General features: G+C 41.5%; 2 protein-coding genes across 5 annotated transcripts in view; both read right to left on the bottom strand.

Annotated features, from left to right (window-relative positions):
* myot (myotilin) overlaps positions 1-1,622 on the bottom strand; it is a 29,540-nt gene extending 27,918 nt beyond the window's left edge. Inside the window, exon 1 of one of the 2 annotated variants that reach the window (XM_030396412.1) lies at positions 1,398-1,622. The gene's annotated coding sequence lies outside the window, so the exon portion shown is untranslated. The remainder of the gene's footprint in view (positions 1-1,397) is intronic. The other variant, XM_030396414.1, reaches the window with a different exon arrangement.
* A 1,414-nt stretch (positions 1,623-3,036) lies between these two features.
* LOC115568557 (misshapen-like kinase 1) overlaps positions 3,037-23,058 on the bottom strand; it is an 80,502-nt gene continuing 60,480 nt past the window's right edge. For all 3 annotated transcript variants that reach the window (XM_030395918.1, XM_030395917.1, XM_030395919.1), the window contains 5 exons: positions 22,897-22,997; positions 21,835-21,984; positions 12,701-12,860; positions 12,024-12,163; positions 3,037-9,349 (listed from right to left, as the gene is read on the bottom strand). In XM_030395918.1, coding sequence (XP_030251778.1) covers positions 9,266-9,349; positions 12,024-12,163; positions 12,701-12,860; positions 21,835-21,984; positions 22,897-22,997 — 635 coding nt within the window. In that variant the 3' untranslated portion in view covers positions 3,037-9,265. The remainder of the gene's footprint in view (positions 9,350-12,023; positions 12,164-12,700; positions 12,861-21,834; positions 21,985-22,896; positions 22,998-23,058) is intronic.

The following is a 23,058-nucleotide window of genomic DNA, read 5'->3' as shown; positions in this document are numbered from 1 at the left end:
TACTATGGGACTTTCACCCATTGGTCATCTGCACATGTAAATAAATGTTATTTCACGGGTCTAGATTTTCTGTCCATAACAAACGATTCCCAGCCACACAATCAATGTTGATGGGAGGACTCAGATTTCTTTGTTATTACGTAAGAATCTGATGTGGTGCAGCTGTGATTCTTGGTTCTAAAGGTGATTTCAGAGGCACATCCGGATGTAAAGGGACTGTTGGTGGATTTCCTCTACTTGCTTTGAGCCCACTTTGATTTTTCATAATTGCATCATTCTGAAAAACCCCTCAGCCCTCCACCTCCAACTCTCCAATTCTCCAATTCTCCTAACTCCTCAACTTGTCTGCTTGCGGGACCGATTTAGCCCGAATGGGTCACCTGATCTCTCGGTGGGCCAACCACAGCTCAGCGGCTGAACACAGCGTCATGCAGGCATGCCAGGCTCACACTGTGAAACCCCCCCCCCCCCCCCCCCCCCCCTCCTCTTTCTGCCACCCACTCAGCTTTGGCTGCTGTGTCTTGTGTTGCCTCACCCTGCACACTATATAACTGACACACTCTTTTTCACTTCTAGCGTCTAAACTCCCAAACGGATGTAACAGATTTCTCATCGCTGCAAGAGTTTGCATCCAGGGAGACATATACAGGCTCATACACCCACTAATATACAGTGACATCATCACACCTACAAACACATAGAGACAGAGGCAGAAGTATACTGTAGGTCCTAGATAGACTGACGGACGGATAGATAGATAGTGAGCTAATGAGATAGATAGTTAGCTAGCGAGCTTACTAGACAGACAGATGGCGAGCTAACTAGATAGATAGATAGATAACTAGATAGATAGATAGTTGGCTATGAGCTAACTAGATAGATAGATAGATAGATAGATAGATAGATAGATAGATAGATAGATAGATAGATTGGCATATGACACAGCATAAATTTAGCCTGAGACAGATCCCAGCTGTCCTCTTCTTTCTGACTGCTAAGTCATCACCACATTCAGTCCAACACTGGCTGCAGTATCAATAACATGCAGTACCTGCTGGCCCTTCACCAAGTGAATTACAACATTTGATGAACTGATTATTTTCACTTACTCAATCCAAACAAGGAGCAAGATCACAACAAAGACCTACGTAAAACCGTAACACAGAATATTCCTTCATTGAATGTACTCCAGGCCAGGATTGAACTAAATATGTGCAACAAGAATGAAATATCTGGTGTGTAAGCGTCATCCGACAGGTTCCTTCATCCTGCAGTGAAATGATCCATGTTTTGTGTTGATCCGGCCATCTGCATGCAAAAACAGGCCCAGCTGGGCCTTCAACACTGGGCTTTATACCACCTGTAGAAAACTTGGACCAATCTGTCCTCTTGCTTACCTGTCTGGTCTTTCCCCCAGCAGGCTAAAACACAACAGCAACAAACGTATTGATCCAACAGGAAGTGTGAACGATCCAAATGCTAAATCCAAAACTGCTCTGTGACTGTGAGGCTTCCAGTCATGGCTTGGTCACTGGACGCTCCCAACTCTGGGCGAGCTGACACACACATTTACACACAAACACACAGACAGGGGGCATATGTGTGTGTGTGTGTCTGGGGGGGTTACATTGGCGGAATGGGGTTAGGAGGGAATCTGAGGCTGGTGAGGTGGGGGGTGAGGAGAGGGGAAGGAGGGGCTCAGTTGGAGGGGTAATAAAGGTGCAAATTTAGAGCGGAGGAAAGTGTTCGTCAACAGTGACAAACCCAATGCAGAGAGGAGAAAAAAGGAGCAAACAAGCGCCTTCGTTAGCTGGCGTGAGCAGATAACAACCATCCAACGCAACGCTAAGAGAGAGATCATCTGTTGAACTCTTTCCTCATAAACAAACAAAAAACAAAGATCATGTTCAGATGATTTCAAAAGAGGAAAAGTTGGCTGATGTGTCGGGGCTGGAGGCTCAATGACCGAACTTCATCCAAGAGTGTGAGACAAGGGCCAGGAAACCTGCGACTGGTGCCAGCGAGTCTTCAGCAGACACATGAGATGAGACCCCTGGAAATGAGAGAGAGAGACAGAGAGAGAGAGAGAGACAGAAGCAGGCAGAGAGACTGAGAGAGATTTTCTTTTTAAATCTTAACACAGTAAAACACAAGGGGGGGAGAGAAGGTAGCAGTGTTAATGGCAAATTCAGTGTCTGAAATAATCAGAGGACTGTTTTAATTTTACCAACCTTAGCCGCAGACAAATAAAGACATTAGCCAATTTCATGAATACAACTGCACAGAAATCTGGATTACCAAAGTTCCCAAAACTGTAAAGGTATGTGAAAGAAAGAAAGAAAGAAAGAAAGAAAGAAAAGAGGAAAAGATGAAAAGAGGGAAAGAAAGACATAAGAGAGCAAAGAAAGCGAGGAAGGAAGGAAGCAAGGAAGGAAGGAAGGGCAGAGGGACAGAATAAAGAGGAAACCAGAAATAAAGGGAAAAAGGAAGGAAGGAAGGGAACTCACTGAGATCTTTCATTCTGAAAGTACTCAAGAAGCCAGCGAGTGCCTGGAACTTTTTGCGACTCTTATTTAGAAAATCCGTCAAACCCCAGGACCCTCATGTAACCTCTGTCATGGCGATCTGGTAGCTTTTATTTTGAAAATGCAGTCTACATTAGGTCGCCTTTTCACGGCAGACATTTTGACTCGTCAGAGTAGGAAGGACACAGGTGGGATTTCTAACATTAATTACAGCTGCATTCCATTTAGATGAGCCACTTTCAGCAGTCTGGTATTGTGCAGGCGCTCACTGACACTGGCACACTTAATAGGACAGAGCCATCGCTCATGTTATCGGTCACACCTGTGCCTTTCCTGCTCTGAGTGAGTCTGTATTGTTTGTACTGCTGGAACAATGAAGGACAGATCTGGACAGATTATGTGACTAAAGGCTTCAGGAGATCTCAACATTGTTATCAAAACAAACAATGTTATTGTTGAACCAACGATGGAGAGTGAAACACATTGTTCAAAGCAAACAACAACACGTGGCTCAATTCCTCATGTTTATTGTCGTCTCACTGTCATTACATGGAAACACAAGTTAGTTTTGTGTTGGTCTCAAAGCAGGAGGGGTACAGTATGATGCATCCAACAGAGGTCCAGTGCAAAAAAAACCAAAAACACAACGAAGGATCAACTTCATATGGTTCAGACATGAAAATGATTAAAGGTAATATGTATTGTTCAAAATATATATTTATATAATATTTTGGTATTTAATTATTATAACTTCTCTGTAGAATTTACAACTTATAAAACATCTTTCCTGCGTGTGAAGTAACATCAAAACCTCTATATACTGACAGTAATTGCATAAATCTTAACTTTTGGGTAACATCAAGTAAATCTCTATCAGTCTGTTGGTGCTTTAGAATGAGAACGGGAGATTAATACGGTCAATGAATGGGGGACATGTCCCTCTTTGTCATTCTCTCTCGTCCTCTGCTCTTTTTCTCCTCATCATAACCATCAATCAGTCTACATGTGCAGTTTGGTGGCATTTGTTGAGATTCCGGCCCTGTGGACTCTGTTAGCATGTTCAATAAATTAACCATTATCTGCCTACCCTCAGGCTGATGGAAAATATTGTTGTCCACAGAACATTTCTGGAGCACCACAGCAAAACAGTGTTGCAACAACAACACCAACAAAAAAAACTAACTTAAAAATGTCTCTGTAAAGCTAATGTTTTTTCAAATCCATTTAAGATCTCAGGGCTTCTGGAGACCACCTCATGAAATGTTTAATGGACGGCGACACTTCTCAGACTTTCCATCTGCCTGGGAGCAGATGTCAACCGAAATTTGTATTTTTGCCTTAACTTAACCTCTAAGTCTATTGTGCATTTGTTTTAAAGCAACATCCGCGTCCCCTTTCGATTGCCTGACACTTGACTCGAGCCACCAGCTACCTCCTCTAACTCCACCCTTTCTTCCCCTACAGACTGAATTCCAGCTTTCTGGACACCTGTTCCAAATCTACATCACACCCTCCCACACAAACTTCCTTTATAGCTCATCAACAGACCGCAGACATTTCTCATACTTAGGCTGGCGCTTAAAGCAAAACTATGTCACTTTTGTAAAAGAAATAACACATTGTTCCTCTTGTAAGTTAAACGTTGAAGTAAAAAGCAACATAACACACCCTTGATTAGTTCAGCCTCAGTTGGTTCTGACCTTAAAGTGGTGAATGTTAGCCAACGTTTTCAAACCTTAGATAGATATTGCTCGGCAACTGACTATATATCTCTTTCTACCTGTGCTACTGTTATGCCATGTTGAAGCATTTGCCATCAGGTGACTGCCACGTGTTGCAACAGTTCACCAGAAGTTTAACAGTCTTATATATCCAAAGAATATATCCAAACTAATGGAACAAATCTAGGCTGCTCTGTGTTAGCATTGCTCTGCATTGGGCTTCAGTCGGCAAAAAATAGGAATTGCAAAAGGATTTGATTTTCTTGATTTCCTTCCCTCATGCATATCACATATCCGATGATGTAACTAAATACGTTTATGTAACAGTAAAGATTTCTCACTCAAGACAATCTAATGAAAACTTTAAACTACCAGAAAATAAACTTTTGGCTAATTGGCTGCAGGGACCTTTAATGGTGCTGTGTGTGGACGGAGACGACTTGGGAGAAAAGAGAGACGATGAGAAGCTATAGAGGAAGAAAGAAATCAGAACGGAGAGGTGGTCAGATGTAGACGGGTAGAGAGTCGAGCAAAAGAAGCAGAGGGAATGGTAGGCAGCGGTGAGAGAAGTGTTGACAAAGTCAGAGGAAGGAGAAGAGTTGGTGGGTGAGTTGGAGATGTGAGTCAGCGCGGGCCTGAAACAGAATCTATCATCTTCTTAACCAGTGGAAGGAGTGGGTGGATATGCACTGATCTCTCTCTCTCTCTGATTAGTGGTGCAGCTACAGTCAAATGTTGAACAGAAGTAAGACAAAGTGCAGGAGAAGACAGAGAAGTTTGTTCCTAATAACCCACAGAATATGTTTTCAGTGTCTATGGACTGCAGATAGCACTAATCCTAATATACTGCTTCCAGTAGGATGAAGATTGATGCAGAAAAAACATGTTAATTGTCAAACGTTTGACAGGGAAAATGTGCTAAAAAGGACGACAACTTATTACTTTTATAAAATCAAACTGTATGACATTGTTACAATTTCTGATTTTATTTGGAGAGCATTTAAGGAATAAAATCAATGAAACAGACTGGTCTAAAGGCTGATTAATGAAAGGACTAATTGGTTAAGGAGTGCAGCAAACACAGGCTAAATACTAGACCACTGTGGTAACTGAGGACCAGTTCTGATCTGGTTTTCTGTCCTGTCTGGACTCCGATGACCAGGGTCTTGTTCAGGAACCTCGCCAAACCTGCCGGCTGCTGTGTCCCGGCGTCAATTTAAGAGCTGACCAGACCAGACCAAAGCTGTCTGCCATCTAGCACAGTGCCTGATTCTAAATATGACAAAAATCCTCCTCCGAGAAATTACATTCACATGTATACAGTAGGCCTACATCTGGCCGCATTAAGTCAAGATTTGGAAATAAAAATATGTATTTTGTGCTACAAATCCTTCTCGATCAAACATTATTGCAGTTTATGTCAGCTGTACATTGGAATAAATATGTAAGTATGTCCAGTGCAGGAAATACGTTACATTTTAAAACAGTATGTAAAATGCAGTTGGGTCACACTTTTATCTTGTTTTGAAACTGTACACAGCTAAACAATGGTGTACAAGGAGAAAAAGTGACACATTTTGGTGCTGCTAGATAAACTTCTCTGCTATCTAAAGCGTAAGCTAGCTAGCAAGGTGTTTTATTTATTTAAGCCAAATTTACATGTTAAAATACGGTGTGCACAGTATGTATGTGGAAAAAAAGTCTTATTCGGGAACTGTACACAGAGAAAGAGAAAAAGTACATTTTGGTGCAGCTAGCAAAGCCTGTCCGACTCCCTTAGCTGTAAGCTAGCTAGCAATGTTGTTTTCTTTTGCCATTGCACATCTTAAAATACGGAATGTATGTATACATGAAATATAGCTGGGTCGTATTTTTTATCTTTTGCTGAAACTGTAAAGAGAAAAAGTGACACATTTTGGTGCAGCTAGCCAAGCCTCTCCACTACCGTAGCCATAAGTTAGCGAGCAATGTTAACGCCAAACTATATCGCAAGCTAGCTCAACTGGTTTTGAAATATTTTCCTGTGTTTGCTAGCAAGTCTGCATCAGTTATCCTGTTTACAATCCTGTATTTCTATGCACTGCAGCCACGTCGACTAGCTATCTGGTCCGGTGTCTCAGGGAAAATTATCCGACTGAAACGGAAATACTATAAGAAATTTGGTAAAAACTTAACAATAAGACAATTTTCCAGTTTAAAATATTCTCACAGAACCAGCTGGATTATTTCCGTATTATACGTCCATAAAACTAAAAGTCAAAGAATCACTGAGTATAAAACATTTGGCGCAAAATTTCGATAGCCTGAACATTCAAGAGTAAATATCATATAGAGGATAACACAAAACATAACCAAGTTAGCAGTTTGAGCTGATGAAAAAAAGAACAACTGGTGTAATGAAAATGGATCAGAAATAAAACAAATTGCAAATTCACATTTGAAGGTAAAAACCAATTATTTCTTCACTTTTACCAAACCTAACACTGTCTAAAGCATACATATACGTAAGCTATTAAATATATGAACACTAGCAACATTAAATTGCATATATTTTGTTTGTTTTGCAATTTACTAAGACACGTCATACCTGGGAGACTTTTCAGGCCTCCATGTGTCCAATGTGTTGATCTAGTCGGCCTCTTTTATACAGAATATAATAAAACTTCAAATATAGATGATTCTTATCATCTTCTCAAAAGAAAAAGTTTTGATTTGTCAATAATTTTACACAGTCAGATTCAAAGAAACCAAACCCTTCAAAGCCTTTTTTCTTTGGTTTCTTGCTTTGAAGCTAATTGTAAATTAGGCAATTGTAAATTGTAAATGACAGTATCAAGGAAACAGAACAAACACTGTACAACAGGGCATTTTCACTTCTTTCAGCCCAGCTCACTGCATCTCGAAAGGTCCAGGCTCAACAACAAAAAAAAAGAAATCTCAATATGACCCATTAAAACAGATGTGCACCCCATGTTGGGTAGTGTAAGAAATACGGATCAGTTCTAACTTCAATACTGACTACAGGATGGCTTTAAATGTGTCCACTTCAAAGTAAAAAGTAATTTCAAAGTTGGACAAATTACATAGAACATGTACAAGGTGGCCGTTGTGCAAAGCGCCCGACTTGTACACGTTAGTAGAAAAGTCAACCACAAAGCAGAGTTCACACGAGACGTAATTTGATCTTGAACACTTCAACCAGGTCAGTAAACCTAAACAGGAGCCTTCAAGTTCACTGTCAGTAGCTCATGCTCACATTCACAAACACTGGAGAAACACCGTGTATGAACTCTGTTCTATGCTGGGATGGCATTTCACATTCATTCTGTACACAAACACAAAGATGGCTTGTCAATTATAAAATATTTAGAAAACAGTGCATCTTACAAGACTATATATATCCTAAGCTGTACAAAACAGATGCAGCAAAGCATTCCTAGCCTGTTGCTATGGAGATGTTTTGTATCAATACTGTACTACCTTTTCTGTAAATTACAACTGCAAGTTTAATGGTGTTGCGTTCCTTATTATGGAATAATAAGACTTAAATTACATGGTCCAGATCTGTGGTGCAGTGATTGCTCAGACTGGGACCTCAGAGGACCGGTGGTGTACTCAAACCTACTCAACTCATTTAATGCAACATGGGGAACGCAGCAACTATCCTGAGAGATCAGTTCTGCTTAATTGGTGACTGAAATCAGTTAATGCGAAGGCAAAGCTGACCGCAAAAGTTAACCTAAAAGTTAATGTCTTCAAGGCAGTAATTTGATACTGATAACTGAATCTACGATGTGTAGGGTGTTACACTGACTTGCTGTCACCCTACAAAACTGTCAAGGAAGAAATTCTTCTTCATTAATATAACATCTGATATAATGCTGCCTATTAATGCTATGTGAAAATCCAACATAATAAACCTACAGTAATTGACTAGTATGTTTGGGCCCTGATATCCGTCAGTAGCAGTGAAGAAGAAAACTAAACGGCACTATTTCTTCATTAATAACACTGCTGAGGTATTGGACACAGACAACACAGATAGTTCGTGGATCTGGAAGTTGATGACAGAAAATCATAAGGAACAAATTGTACAGAAAAGCAGCAAAATGTGGAATGACAGAAAGGAGGTATCCTACCCAACCCAGTATTTGAAATGCCCAGGTGATGTCCACGCAGCGGAAGAGCTTCTTGTAAAAGAAAGCATTACTCCGCTAGTCTGTATTCTGAGGATACTTATCAAGACTTGACTTTGGTAGATGAAAATTAAGCAGTTGATCCAAACTCCTAGCATTGCTAAAGTAAATATAAATGTATGACGTATATGCGCGTAATTAGCTGAGTAACTGATGGAACTGGGTCCTTTAATGAGAGAAAAGAAGGGAGAAGTGTTCCATGAACAAACTGAATAGACTGCTATGGTTCTCCAGTGATGACGGATGAGAGGAGGAACAGGATGCTGAGGCCAGATGTTGATCGATTATCTGGCGTTCATTAGGAATCCCCATGCCATGTCAGTTTTCCTCCCAGGTAGATTTAAATAGAACAGGACACAAAAGGAGTCTTGATATCTGTCACACTGGTGCAATGATTTTCAGGCTGAGTCCTACTCGGAACCACTCCATGTAACTTTGAGAAAAAGCTCTGTGTGCTTGTCACAATACAGATGCTGACGCTGCTAGCTGTGCCTTGTCAACACTTCCATGGACGGTGAGGTGGCAGCAAATTAAAGCTTGAAATTTTTGTGTCGCTGCAGATGAAGGAGGGATGATTCAGGCCTCAGTACTCTAAGGAAGCAGGTGATGTATTCAAGCATTTTGGCTGAGGCCACAGTTATGACCGTGAATCCATGTGCATTTACACAGAAACAGGACAAAACAGAGTGATGGATCCAGGAACAACTAGTCTATCTTTGTATGGTGTCCAGTATCCATGGAGATGAACATCAGTCGGCACAGAAATAAACAATTATCGCCAGGCAAACACCACCAGTTGATCCAGGAGGAACGAGTCCAGTCGTTACCAGTTGAACAATGAGTTCTGTCCGAGAGTCATAAAGTAAATCTGACTGCTGCCTCCTGACTGCACTGAGGCAAAGAAGACCTGCAACAAGAGAGACGCAAGTTTAGTTTTATAAAATATTCATCAACTCAGCTTACTTGTTAAAGGTTAGACTGTTGGACACAAAGCAGTAGGGCTGTCAAAATTGCTCCAAAATAACGTTTGAATATTCCCTCTAAAAAATCACATAGGTTCAAACCATTCGAATATCGATATTTGAGCCACATCTTGGTCTTTGAGTACTCCTTTATATTGTCTGAGGTGCTGTTATACATTTCTTTGATTCTATTGGTGTTTGATCCACGGCTCGGGATGCGGTACCTCAGTTCAAATTCTTGACAAAACTCTCTGAAGCCTGTGCCATCAACGATACTGATCGGCCTCATGTCCTGGCATATGAACGAAGCGAGTTTCTTCGTGCACGTCTCTTGTTGTGCCGCAGACAAAGAGCTTTTGGCAGGCGGTGAAAAATTTTAGTTGAGACGCGGCTGTTTAGTTCCAGACATCATGGCCTGCTCATTTGGGTGCACATTTTCGAGATGTGCCCTCATGTTGCTAATGGTGGAATGGTAAGCTAACTGTAGCTTACACAGCTTGCATACAACTTTATCTCGAGGCTTCGCATTATTGCCGTCTATTGACCAAAATCCGAAGTATTTCCAAACGGGGCTTTTTAGGTTGCTTGGAGTCCGAACCACTCTCTCTGTTGCTGAGTTGGGCTCTGAACTTTCTGCCATTTAGATTTTCTCATTGCCATCTGCATTTGCCACGCTTTTTGACGTGTTTCACTTTCAGCAGTGAGTGATGCTGTGCAAGTGCGACTCCTGTGACCTGTCCCTGACCCGTCATGCAGTGCGACCACTCGCGAAGCAGCCGCTGTTTTTTTCCACAGTCGAATATTAATTTTCACAATTGAATCTCCTTTTTTTTTTTAAATATTCAAATATATATTCGAATTTAGAATATTTGTTGACAGCCCAACAAAGCAGTAAGTCAGTTTTGGGTACTTATATCTCTCTATAAAAGCAAGGAATCTCTGTCTATCTGTCTGTCTGCGTTTGCCTCAAATATCTCTGCGGATCAGGATCCGACTGACCTGAGAGTTTCCACATGGCTGCTGCATGGTTCAAGGGTGTGCAATGTCGCATTTGTTTGGACTGCAATGATACCGTTAATAAATTATTTCAGAAATGCTTTACGAATTCCGCTAGCATTGCTAACCATAGCCACCATAGTCACGTGCGCACCAGAGCCAATTACTGCAGAGCTCAAGCCCATGACACACCTTAAGAAACAAGCGGATTTATACCTGCAGCGGCGCGAGCTGGACCGGGATTTTGCCATGGTTCGGTCCCGTTTTGTTCTGTGCATCTAAACTGACTGCTGTGGATTAATGAGACTAAACGAGTCCGGACCGAGTCTGTTCGAGTCTGAGGAGATCCGGAGACGCGCGGACAACAAAGTGGAATCGGAATCTGTGGATGTTCGTGTGTAGCTAGCTGCTAGCCGCTAGCCAACCCACACAGCCCACCTCCTGAGTCGACGGACCGGACGCACCCGCACGTCCAAAACCGGACTTAGGGTAAATAATGTCCGCCATGCTTTTTTGCGAACATTGCCGTCACGTTTGCTTTTTTTGTCTGGTGCAGGAAGAAACGGTAAAAACGGGCTTTTGTCACGAAAGTGTCCAAGCAGCAAGTTTGGTTGTTGAGGAACGGGGGAGGTTGTGGGAGGGACGGAGGCGGATGAATGACAGGCAACAACGGTCGGTGTAGGGACAGCGATAGAGACAGCAATATTGAGAGTTGAGAGATTTGTGACATTTAGTGTGTTTGGAGGGTATAGTTAGTGTGTTATGTAGTGTTTGGTGTAGTGTGTTTAGTGTGTAGTGGAGTGGGTTTTTTGTTAATGACTCAAAACAATGAGGAGACGGCTGAATGTGGAGCAGGCAGTGCAGCTCTTCATTAAGCTGGAAGGAGCTCGGGCAGACCTGAGCATTGCCTGCATTTAAATGTAAATAGTTACATATAACTTTGTAAATTTTTTAAATGTATGCACATATTTAGCAAACAACAATTTATATTTGCATTATAAGTAAGAAAAAATGGTTTGTTAAACACATTTGTGGTTTCCACAGTAAAAAAATCTAACTTTTTCTACTCGAATTTTATGTTTTTTTTGTGATTTTAGGTCCATTGTGTTAATACAGTATGTCAAAATAAAATAATAACTGTACAGTCACACATGTGAGGTTGTGCTGAAAATAATGACACCAAGTAAATAGTTTTTAGGGTGAAATATAATGGCAAAATCAAAAATAGTCAAAAACGGCCAATTATACCCTGGAATATCGGATTTCACAACAAACCTAAATATCCCTGACGTCCCACCTTCAAACACAGCCTCATTTGGCCATCCATGAAAAAGCTACTTAACCTCCCACTTTTCTATAGGAATACATATTTCCTACGGGCACTGCACTAGTTTAAGTAATATAACAAACTGTTATTCCTTTCAGCTGATTTAGATTCACTCATTAAAAGACGAAACCAAAGCTGGAAAAATTAGCCGAACCAACTGATCAAGCTAATGAACTTAACTATATTCTTTATATTAATCTTCATTAGAAGAGCATGAAATTAAATTAAATAATCAGTGACATAACAATTAATCTACATTTTTAAAACTAATTTAGTGAAAATAACACATTTTATACCTTGTCATTCCTTTCACACAGAAACTTGAGTTTCTGCGCTTTTTTGTGCATGAAAACTCCCTCCAGGTTCCCTGTGTTGGCTGACCTCAGCTCTATGGCCTTTTCTCCCCAACCCATCACCTGGTTAGACTGAAGGTAGGCTGGAGCGAGAAAGAGAGAGAGATGCAGGCACATGGACATGAGAAGACAGAGAAGTAAAGCTGGTTAAACTAAAGGGACGACCTGAGTGTGTTTATCTGAGTTTAATATATTCCATACGGACCTTACTTGTGCTACGCTAATGACTACTGGACCCAACACACACACACACACACACACACACACACACACACACACACACACACACACACACACACACACACACACACACACACCTTCTTATTTTTAGCCTGCCCTGTCCCAAATCTGTCTTCACAGAATCTGGTTCAGGGTAAGTTGTAGGTGCTCAGGACAGCTGCTGATCTACAATCAGTAAGTCTGTAATGACTATAATAATGACTCTCAGCAGTAAGTTACATGTTTGATCAAACTGTTGAAAGGATTAAAAAAGTATCACTGTTAATTAGGCAACTCCACATCCACTGTGTATCTGGTGTTAATGTATAAACACATTTTGGTGATGTTTAATGCTTTGGTGTGTGTTGTCATTTCATTGTGTGTGCATGAGTGAAACTTACCAACCGATGCCGGCATCTCCCCCCACTGTAGCACCGTATCCTTGGTGATGCGGCCGTAGGTGTCAATGTAGACACCCTCGTCTTCATAACAAACCAGCACCTCTGTTCCAGCGCTGTTTGGTAGAATGATGATAGCATGGGGATGAATGGAACCTTGGATCTGTGAAACAAACACAAAGCAAACTTTGTTTGGACTCGTCATTGTACAGAAAAAGGAACGTCTGTACTATAATCGAAACAAACTCTGAGATGCAACAGCTTCCTGCCAGCTGTCTTGAAAGTTTACTTTACAGCTGACTTATGATATTCAGATGATATCTAACAATGACTTTTAGTCCCAGATTCAAAGAACAACATTCACTTATTTGATATCAATATATCGTATCACTTTTTCTGCCGATATGATTATCAATACAGTGCCAGCAAAAATGGATTTTTCTGATAAAACATGCAGGTGCTCTGATTCCCCTGATTTCACTTATTAGAGCCACAACTTCATAACTCCTTGCTTTCTGGCAGCTAAGCCTTTTCCTGTTTATGACTGTCTACATTGAAATGATGACACACATGGACTCTATGCAATTTTTTGTACATTGTTTGATCTCAGCCTCATGTGAAATTCTTTTAGGGGTATTTTTTTAGTCTTCAGTTAGACAGATATTGTGATGTATCATTAGATAATTGTCTTGTATCAGTTATCATGGGACTAACGTTATCGTGGGATACGTATTGTATAACCAGTTCAAAAACATGTATCTGCCCAGCTCAAAGACGTTTTACCTAACCAGTTCACAAACGTTCCTCTAACTAGTTCAAAAATATTCCTCTAAACCAGCTCAAAGACGTTTATCTAACCAGTTCAAAGACGTTTATCTAACCAGTTCAAAAACATTAATCTAACTGGTTCAAAAACATTTATCTGCCCAGTTCAAACAAGTTTATCCAACCAGAGGCATTTCTCTAGTCAGGTCGGTATCATTTATCAAACACACCTCAGGCACCTTCATCTGACAACAGCTCAGATCTAAAAAGGGAATCCCTTCGGAAACAATGCTTCTCCGGGAAAACTATTTTTTCTTTTCTATGTTACATAAAATGGTTATTTGTAGTTTAGGTTTCATACATTACCAGAGGTTGAGCCACCACAATCCTGAGCATCAGAACAGGCATCCACAGACGCAACGCAATCTTAATCCTCTGCCTTGGAATCAGCATTGTAACATACTTCGCAGGCAACAATGAAAAAAGTGTGTGTGTGTGTGTGTGTGTGTGTTTCTTTAAGTGGGTGAGCGTGTGTAGGCTTGAGATTTTGAATAAATGAATTGCTTTTAACAGTGATGATGAAAAAGAAATCAGTGGTTTAAGTGAATGTGTTCAAGTGAGTGTGTGCATGTGTGTGTGCCTAATTGAACGTGGGTCTGAGTATATGTATATACAGCTACACAGAAAACCTAGGAGTGTGAAGTGTCCTCAAGAGCACTCAAAGACAGTGAACTATGAGGATGTCTAAGAGTAAGTGAGTGGGATTTAGAAGCGCTCTGAAGCTGTGTGTGTATGTGTGTAAGAAAGAGTAGTGCAAACCTGACTGTAAATGTAAGAGAAAGAAGGAAAAAAGGAACCGACGCTAGAGAGCTGAAATGATATCGCGGCGGCAGCAGCAGCAGCAGCAACAGAAGCAGTATAAGGCACCGGTGTAGTAGGCAGCTATGTGCAAACTCGCTTAATATACCGGAGGAGGACTGACTAAAAAAACCCACTCCCAACAGGAGCAAGAACAGGTCAGGACACACAGAGTAAATGATCTCCAGAGAAGGAGGACAGGAAAGGAATGTATTTTTAGAGCTTGTTTCTCTGTTCGTATCTTCGTTAGTCTACCTCTCCAGCTCCATCTCCCCCATGCATATAGAAAGTAGCACACAGTAAGGGTGGCTGGGGCAGTGTGTGTGTGTGTGTGTGTGTGTGTGTGTGTTTGTGTGATTGTGTGTATGTAAATGAACGAGAGAGAGGTGTGAGAACATGAATGAGAGACAGAGAGGGCAATACATCTCAAAAGAAATGTCCTTCATCAAATTTAATGGAATAAAACCAAAAAGAAAGCTGTTTCAAAAAGAGAGATTTAGGCATATCACAACTAGTCCTTAAACACTGATGTGATGATAACATTCTTCATTACCTCCAAACTTCAAACTTGCAATATATCAACTATTTAGTCATAAAAGTCAGCAGGGTGTATGGAGCCAGAACGGTGACTTTAAAATTTGGCATCCAAAAAGAAAAAATTGGCCTTGAAAACAAAACCAGTACTGAAAAAAGAAACATTGTCATTGAAACATTTGTATTGAAAACAGTTGTATTGGCATTGAAACAAGTATTGGCACTGAAAAAAGAAAGTAATTCAAATAATTCAAATCCAAAAATCTTATCATTTTATTTTATTGGGATTTTTTTGTATTTTCAATGACAATCTTCAGATTTTTTCTTTATGTCACTTTTTTTTCAGTGACAGATTTTTTTACAATGTCAGTTTTTTTTCAGTGTCAATGATTTTCAGTTTCAACGTTCTGTCACTGTTTTGGTGTCGAGAGGGAGAGGCCTGAGGGGAGGGGCAAGTAGAGCAGGGTTTGCATATCATTTGAGAAGGTAATGGCAGCAGCCTGCGGGAAGGCGGGGCTGGACGGTCCAGCTACAATACACCATGTTAGGGCCCGTGTGCCGGCCGTCTCTGGGCAACACAGAGTCCAACTATCTCGCGGACTTTTCTTCAAGCTCTCTCCTGATGTGTCCAAGTCTCTGTGTATCTGGTTCTGTCCCGCAGCTCCCGAGCCCCGGTCTCTATGCGTATGGAGTGTGGTGGTAGTACCGGGGCGCCGAGCACGGAGCATTAGCCACAGTTAGCACAACAGTAGAACAGCCTGTTGCTCCGAGCCGGGGCTGCAGCGCCGACAGCAGTGCTCTGGTCTGCTCCCCGAGCTCTATGCCACCGCACCGCTACCGGAGACCAGAGACCAGAGCTCCCGTATAAACTCAGTTCATGTGAATAATATCACTATTCCTACAATGACTCCTTTGAGTCGAAGCGAATAAACTCAACAAGTGTGCGGGGAAAGTCAGCTGTGATTGTGCTACTGTGGTTCATAGTAAAGTACAACAGACGGCTGTAATCAAGTAACAGACACATATTTTTATAACTGACTGACTTTTCTCCAAGCACTCTCCTTTATTGTCCGGTCTCTGTATGCGTGTGCAGCGGTGCGGTGGCACAGAGCTCGGGGAGCAGACGGAGCGCTGCAGTCGGCGCTGCAGCCCCGGCTCGGAACAACACAACTGGGGCTAATCCTCGTTAGCTCCGTACTACTACCACACTCCATACGCATATAGATACCGGAGCTCAGGAGCTCCGGTCTCCAGTAGCGGTAGGTGGCACAGAGCTCGGAGAGCAGACCAGAGCGCTGCTGTCGGCGCTGCAGCCCCGGCTCGGAGCAACAGGCTGTTCTACTGTTGTGCTAACTGTGGCTAATGCACCATGCTCGGCGCCCCGGTACTACTACCACACTCCATACGCTTATAGAGACCGGAGCTCGGGAGCTCCTGGACAGAACCAGATACACAGAGACTTGGGCACATCAGGAGAGAGCTTGAAGAAAAGTCCGCGAGGTAGTTGGACTCTGTGTTGCCCAGAGACGGCCGGCACACGGGCCCTAACATGGTGTATCGTGGCTGGACCGTCCAGCCCCACCTTCCCGCAGGCTGCTGCCATTACCTTCTCAAATGATATGCAAACCACGCTCTACTTGCCCCTCCCCTCAGGCCCCTCCCTCTCGACGCCAAAACAGTGACAGAAAGTTGAAACTGAAAAAAAGTGACATGAAGAAAAAATCTGAAGATTGTCATTGAAAAATACAAAAAAATCCAAATAAAATAAAATGATAAGATTTTCGGATTTGAATTATTTGAATTACTTTCTTTTTTCAGTGCCAATACTTGTTTCAATGCCAATACAACTGTTTTCAATACAAATGTTTCAATGACAATGTTTCTTTTTTCAGTACTGGTTTTGTTTTCAATGCCAATTTTTTTTTTGGATGCCAAATTTTAAAGTCACCGTTCTGGCTCCATAAGGGTGATCCCTGTGTCTTGACTTACGACAAAGATTAAAAATAAGACAGTGGCCACATTGCCACAGTATCACAAAATGACTGAAAGATGAGGAAAAGCTTTTATAAATAATAAACCATAGAAAGCAGAGGAACCTTGCTTCCTGCTCCAACCACCCACTCAACACCATTTACAGTATATGCACAGTAGGTGAAAGAATCTGGCATGTATGAACAAACAAACTAATGACTTCAGAGATGCTGCTTACATTTTCTACTGGAAAAGAAAACAGGTTAAAGCGAAATCTCTAAGATGTTGTATTTACTCCGTAGATCTTGTTCAAAACATATCTAATATGATGTGTCAGAATCTGACTGTGACTATGACTCACCAGAGGCTGAAATTTACATGCCCACATACAAATGCAGAAAATGACCTGCTCTGTCTCTAATTGTACCGGCAGTGGGCGATTTGTTCACATTGAAGCACATAAATTCATTTGCACAGAGCATTTTGGATTCATTGTAACTCAAGGAGGTTTGCATCATCTATCTATAATACAAAGAATCTCTGTATGTCTGTCTGTGTGTGTGTGTGTGTGTGTGTGTGTGTGTTCCTCAAATAACTCTGCGGATCAGGATCAGACTGACCTGAGAGTTTCAACATGGCTGCTGCGTGGTTCAAGGGTGTGCTATTTCGCATTTGTTTGGACTGCAATGATACCGTTGATAAATTATTTCATAAATGCTTTACAAATTCCACGAGCATTGTCCACTGGAGCCTCCACAGTCACGTGCGCACCAGAGCCAATCACTGCACACCGTGGCCACGCGCGCACCAGAGTCAATCACTGCAGAGCCCACCACGACCCCCCACCTTAAGAAACAAGCAGATTTATACCTGCAGCGGCGCGAGCTGGACCGGGATTTTGCCAGTGGTTCGGTTCCGTTCTGTGCATCTAAACTGACTGTTGTGGACTAATGAGACTGAAAGAGTCCGGATCGAGTCTGTTCGGGTCTGAGGAGATCCGGAGACGCGAGGACAACAAAGTGCAATCAGATCTGTGGATGTTCGTGTGTAGCTAGCTGCTACCTGCTAGCTGCTATGCGCGCACCAGAGCCAATCACTGCAGAGCCCACCGCGACCCCCCACCTTAAGAAACAAGCGGATTTATACCTGCAGCGGCGCGAGCTGGACCGGGATTTTGCCGGCGGTTCGGTCCCGTTCTGTTCTGTGCATCTAAACTGACTGTTGTGGATTAATGAGACTAAAAGAGTCCGGATCAAGTCTGTTCGGGTCTGAGGAGATCCGGAGACGCGAGGACAACAAAGTGGGATCAGATCTGTGGATGTTCGTGTGTAGCTAGCTACACAGCCCACCTCCCGATCGAGGCGATGGACCGGACTCACCGGCACGTCCAAAACCGGACTTAGGGTAAATAATGTCCGCCACGCTTTTTCGCGAACATTGCCGTCACGTTTGCTTTGTGTTTGGTGCAGAAGAAACGGTAAAAACAGGCTTTTGTCACGAAAGTGTCCAAGCAGCAAGTTTGGTTGTTGAACAACAGGAAGATGTGGGAGGGACGTAGGCGGATGATTGACAGGCAACGACGGTCGGTGTATAGACAGCGATATTGAGAGTTGAGAGATTTGTGACATATAGCATGTTTGGAGTGTATAGTTAGTGTGTTATGTAGTATTTGGTGTGGTGTGTTTAGTGAGTAGTGGAGTCGTGTTGTGAGGCAAACCAAGGAGGAGACGGCTGAATGTGGAACAGGCAGAATGAGCTGAGCCCTGAGCCTGAGGCATTGCCTGCATTTAAATGTAAATAGTTACGCATAACTTTGTAAATTTCAAAAACTTATGCACCAATTTAGTAAACAACGATTTATATTTGCATTATAACTAATGCAATTGGTTCATTAAACATATTTGTGGTTTTCACAGTAAAAAAACAAACTTTTTCTACTCTGATTTTATGTTATTTTGTGATTTTAGGTTCATAGTGTTAATATAGTACCTTAAAATGAAAAAAGAACTGTACAGTCACACATGTGAGGTTGTGCTAAAAATAATTACACCAAGTAAGGCAAGGTAAATAGTTTTTAAGGTGAAATATAATGGTATGATCAAAAGTAGTCAAAAACAGCCAATTATATCCCTGACGTCCCACCTTCAAACACAGCCTTATTTGGCCATCCATGAAAAAGCCACTTAACCTTCCACTTTTCTATAGGAATACATGCTTCCTACGGGCAATGCACTAGTCTAAACAATTTTCACAAATTTTACCAACACATAGCTTAGCTGTGGAATTCCTTGCAGTCACCCTCATACTTAAGACATTCCTAATCATTTCAGAGACTTAACTAGCAATGGAAAACAATTACATAATAAGTAAGCACTAGTACATCATTCTACTATATATTTACAGCGTGATATTAGGCAGCTCTGGTATTAAACCTATTGGTAATTACTGTGTCTCTCTGTCATAGATACTGATTGATGGACAACATCTTTTTAGTGAGATGGATTCTCAAATACTGCACCCTTACAGCCTGATAATTAACAAGACTTAGGGACAGGAGTGCTTTTAGCATTCAGGCGTCAACTTATCAACATACAAATCCCTATCTCTCTGTTGTTTGCATGTCTCTAGAACCGCTCATCTGAACTTCTTCACACTAGGCAAGTTTGTTGCTGAGGACCAGAGGAAGAGCAGTGAATTTGGTGCAATTTAGACACGCAGATGCATTCAAAATTATCAAATTACTCTGTGCTGCTCTGTGCAGCAGTGGAGGTGTGACTTTAGTGCTCTGGCTTCATGGCTTTGCAGACTAAAGCTGGGCTCACAGGTGATCCCTCTATCATGAGATCGTGGGGAAGGAGACTTAAACAAAATGGAGTTTAGCATTGTACAATAGCTCGCTGTAGTAACGTGCAATCTCAGTTTTGAAGATATTTAGTCATGAGCCAATTAGAGAAACTAAAAATTTTAACTGATTGGCATCCTGAGTAGTGGACTGACAGAGCGACTGACATTGCAGTTAAGAATACAAACTAACAAACAAACTAGGTTATGTCAATGTGTTATTGTTTAGTTGGTTATGTTTTACATGGTTGACTATTCAAAACGATTAGGGAGTTAAGAACATGTCACTCTCTGGATTAAGTATTTTCCTAAATCACACATCCAATAATATCTACTGTAGCTTGGAAGGGGCACAAAAGTGTCTTTTTTAGGCTTCACTTCATCAATTTATTTCTATTTACCCCATAAAAGAGAGAATGTCTGAATAGAAATGTGAGCATTAGTCACACCATTCTGCTGGGAGCTCCACCTGCCCACAGACTGAACAGAGAGAGAGAGAGAGAGCGCAAGAGAGCACTGATAGGTTGATAACAGATAAAAATGAGGAGAAAATGATCAAATGAACAATGCCACACTGGATGACAGAGTGGGAGGAGGAAAAGAGGATGAAAAAGGAAGAGAACAGTGCTTGACAGCTATAGACTGAGTGGGAGGAGAGTGAAGGCAGGTGGGGAGAAGAAAACAGGAGAAATACAGGAGAGCAATGACTGACACCTGCAGACTGTGAGTGGGAGGAAGAGGAACAGGAGTAGGAGTAGGAGAAGGAGGAGGAGGAGGAGGAGAAGCGCATCCTGAGAGATTGAGAGGACTGAGGTGATGTGGTTGGACAGAGAGATAACAGCAGTTAGATAAAATGACAACGTATATGTCAGGTATAATAGAGAGCTTCAGCTACAGTGAGAATAATATCTATATCGGAGATCTTTAAATATTTAATACTATCCAAAGTATTTTCAGTAAAAAGACACTATCTATATAGGCATTGTATATTCTTACAATAAAATGAATCTCCTGCTTTTTATCTTTACATATATCAAGGAGTTCAAAATGATATAAAATGCAATTATTTTAAAGTATAAAGAGGATGTCATATTCACTGCCCTCCACTTAGCCTTCACGTCTTGGGAATAAGAACAACAGCCAGAATGTTCTATGTCGACTTTAGCAAAACATTTATTACCATCTCACCCATGAAGCTGACTGAAAACGTAACACTATGTGTTTGAGTACAGCACCCTACACTTTGATATTGGACTTCGTCATGAGCAGACAGTATGGATTGACAGTCACACCTCTTCTATGTTAGTGCTCAACTCCAGAGCCCCCAGGGCTGCGTGCTCAGCCCCCTCCTGTTCACACTGTACACCACATCAGGTTTTTTGGCCAATCACATCTGTTTATGCATGGATTAGCAATAGCACCAATATTAGCTCTGACAAGCAGCATTAATATCAGCAGGCATAGTAATAGCTGTCACTCAAACAGAAGTAGATCTCTGGTATTAAGGAGCTACAGAGTTCATTTGTGGTCCAACTGTTACCTGTACTGTATATTTACTGGCACTGGACAAGTTCTCTGCTAAACTTTTGTCCTCGCTTCAGTTGCTAATATCAGTCTGAAAGCAACCACCCTGGCTATCTCTCCTTCCCTTGCTTGTCCACTCACACACTATGCACTGTCCTGTTTCTTAAAGGCAACACGTTGTCGTATGAATCCCGGATTGTACCTTAGTCATACGTCATTATTCTATATTGGCAACATCTTAACGTTAGTGACACTGAACACAAAATTAATTTATTTGTTAAAAAATATTTGGCAAACAGTGTGACTCATCAACACTGCCAGAAAAGGACAAGACACTATAGGGGGGTTTAAAGATTAGTTCTGACTTATGAAGGCAAGGGCACTACTGCACTGCAAATGTTTTGATTTAATGAGTGACTGTGTTGAGTGGTGTTTTTGGGCTGAATGTGTCTTTTGCATTTGAGATATGCCCTTTTAACATGAGAAACATTTTACCAGACTAATCCTATTGATGACACCCCAAGATATCATTAGTCCTTTTTTCTGTCTTGAAAGTGAAACAGGAAATTCTGGTACTTTTCAGACAGGCAAGCAGAGAAATAAACAAATGTATAGAGCATAAAGAATATGAAGTAGATTCTTACATGTGTAGGCAGGTAGAGGTCGTAAGGTGTTCCAGAGTCGACATCAATGGCGTGGAACCCAGACAAGGAGCCGTAGATGACCTTTAACCTCTGACCTTCTTCCACCGTCAGGTCAACGGACATTGGCTTTTGAGGCAGGGACCTGAATGACTGAGGAGACACAGAGATACACATGCAAATCTCAATCATCACCTTTAATGACACATTTTATAAATAAACCATGACACCAATCATCTAACTGGAACTGCTCCATTAATATAAAATCAGCAAATGACTTTGACAAGTTGAAGAGCCTAAACATTTTTTGCATCCTAATATAGTCATGCTACTATTTCAATGAGGTGGTATATTATTGGCCTTTTCCGAGGAGAGAGGGTTAAATTACGTAATATGCAAGAAAAGTAGCTCAGGCCACAAAGGACAGAAAGAAATGGGACACAGCTCTGTTGAGGTTTCTGTGTGTTGACTCTCACAGCCTGGATGTGTCATGTCTGTGTGTCTGGCTGTGAAAGTGACCCTATTAGACTCTTTTTTAGATGCAATCATGATAAGGAAAGAAAAGACAATGGAGAGCAGTATTGATAACCTGTGATTTAAGTGCTTCAGAGATACCAATTAAGAATGACATTGAAGGAAATTAGGATAGGATCTGCACAGGTTGAATTTGGCACGTAACTTCACATGCTTGAGAATTATTATTATATCTTTATGGTGTTTTTAGACATCTCATACTCTGTTAGGGCATCCTTTCTTTCTTTCTTTATTTCTTTCTTTCATTAATTCATTCATTGCTATAAATTGGCATGCTAAACACAGCATGTTAGCTTGGCAATCAATTGGGTATTTCATATATTCACTAGTGACCAAAATGTTGAGTGGACAGACTGAAGAATCCACAGGCTGATATATGTTGCCATCCCTTGAGCCATGCAGCTAATGTGGCTAAAAAAAGATCACAGCATAACTTATAAAGGAGTATTTACAGTATACGCTGCCAATGAGCTCCTAGCTCTATTTATCCACATGGTTGACACAGACGTTTTTTATTTAAATGTCACCAACCTTGAAGGCCATGAATTTGTGGTATGGTTTTGGTGCCCAGGCATAAACCTCCACTGCATTCTTCAAAGCAATCACTAAGAACTTGATCTTCTCGTAACGCACTGAGGAGACAAGATGGACAGCGAGGCCATAAGAACCAGATCACTCTGACTCTGGACATGT

This window comes from Sparus aurata, chromosome 18 (genome assembly GCF_900880675.1).
Source record: "Sparus aurata chromosome 18, fSpaAur1.1, whole genome shotgun sequence".
Taxonomy (NCBI): Eukaryota; Metazoa; Chordata; class Actinopteri; order Spariformes; family Sparidae; genus Sparus; species Sparus aurata.
Note: the sequence above shows the minus strand (reverse complement) of the source record. Positions and strands in the feature narration are given on the sequence as shown.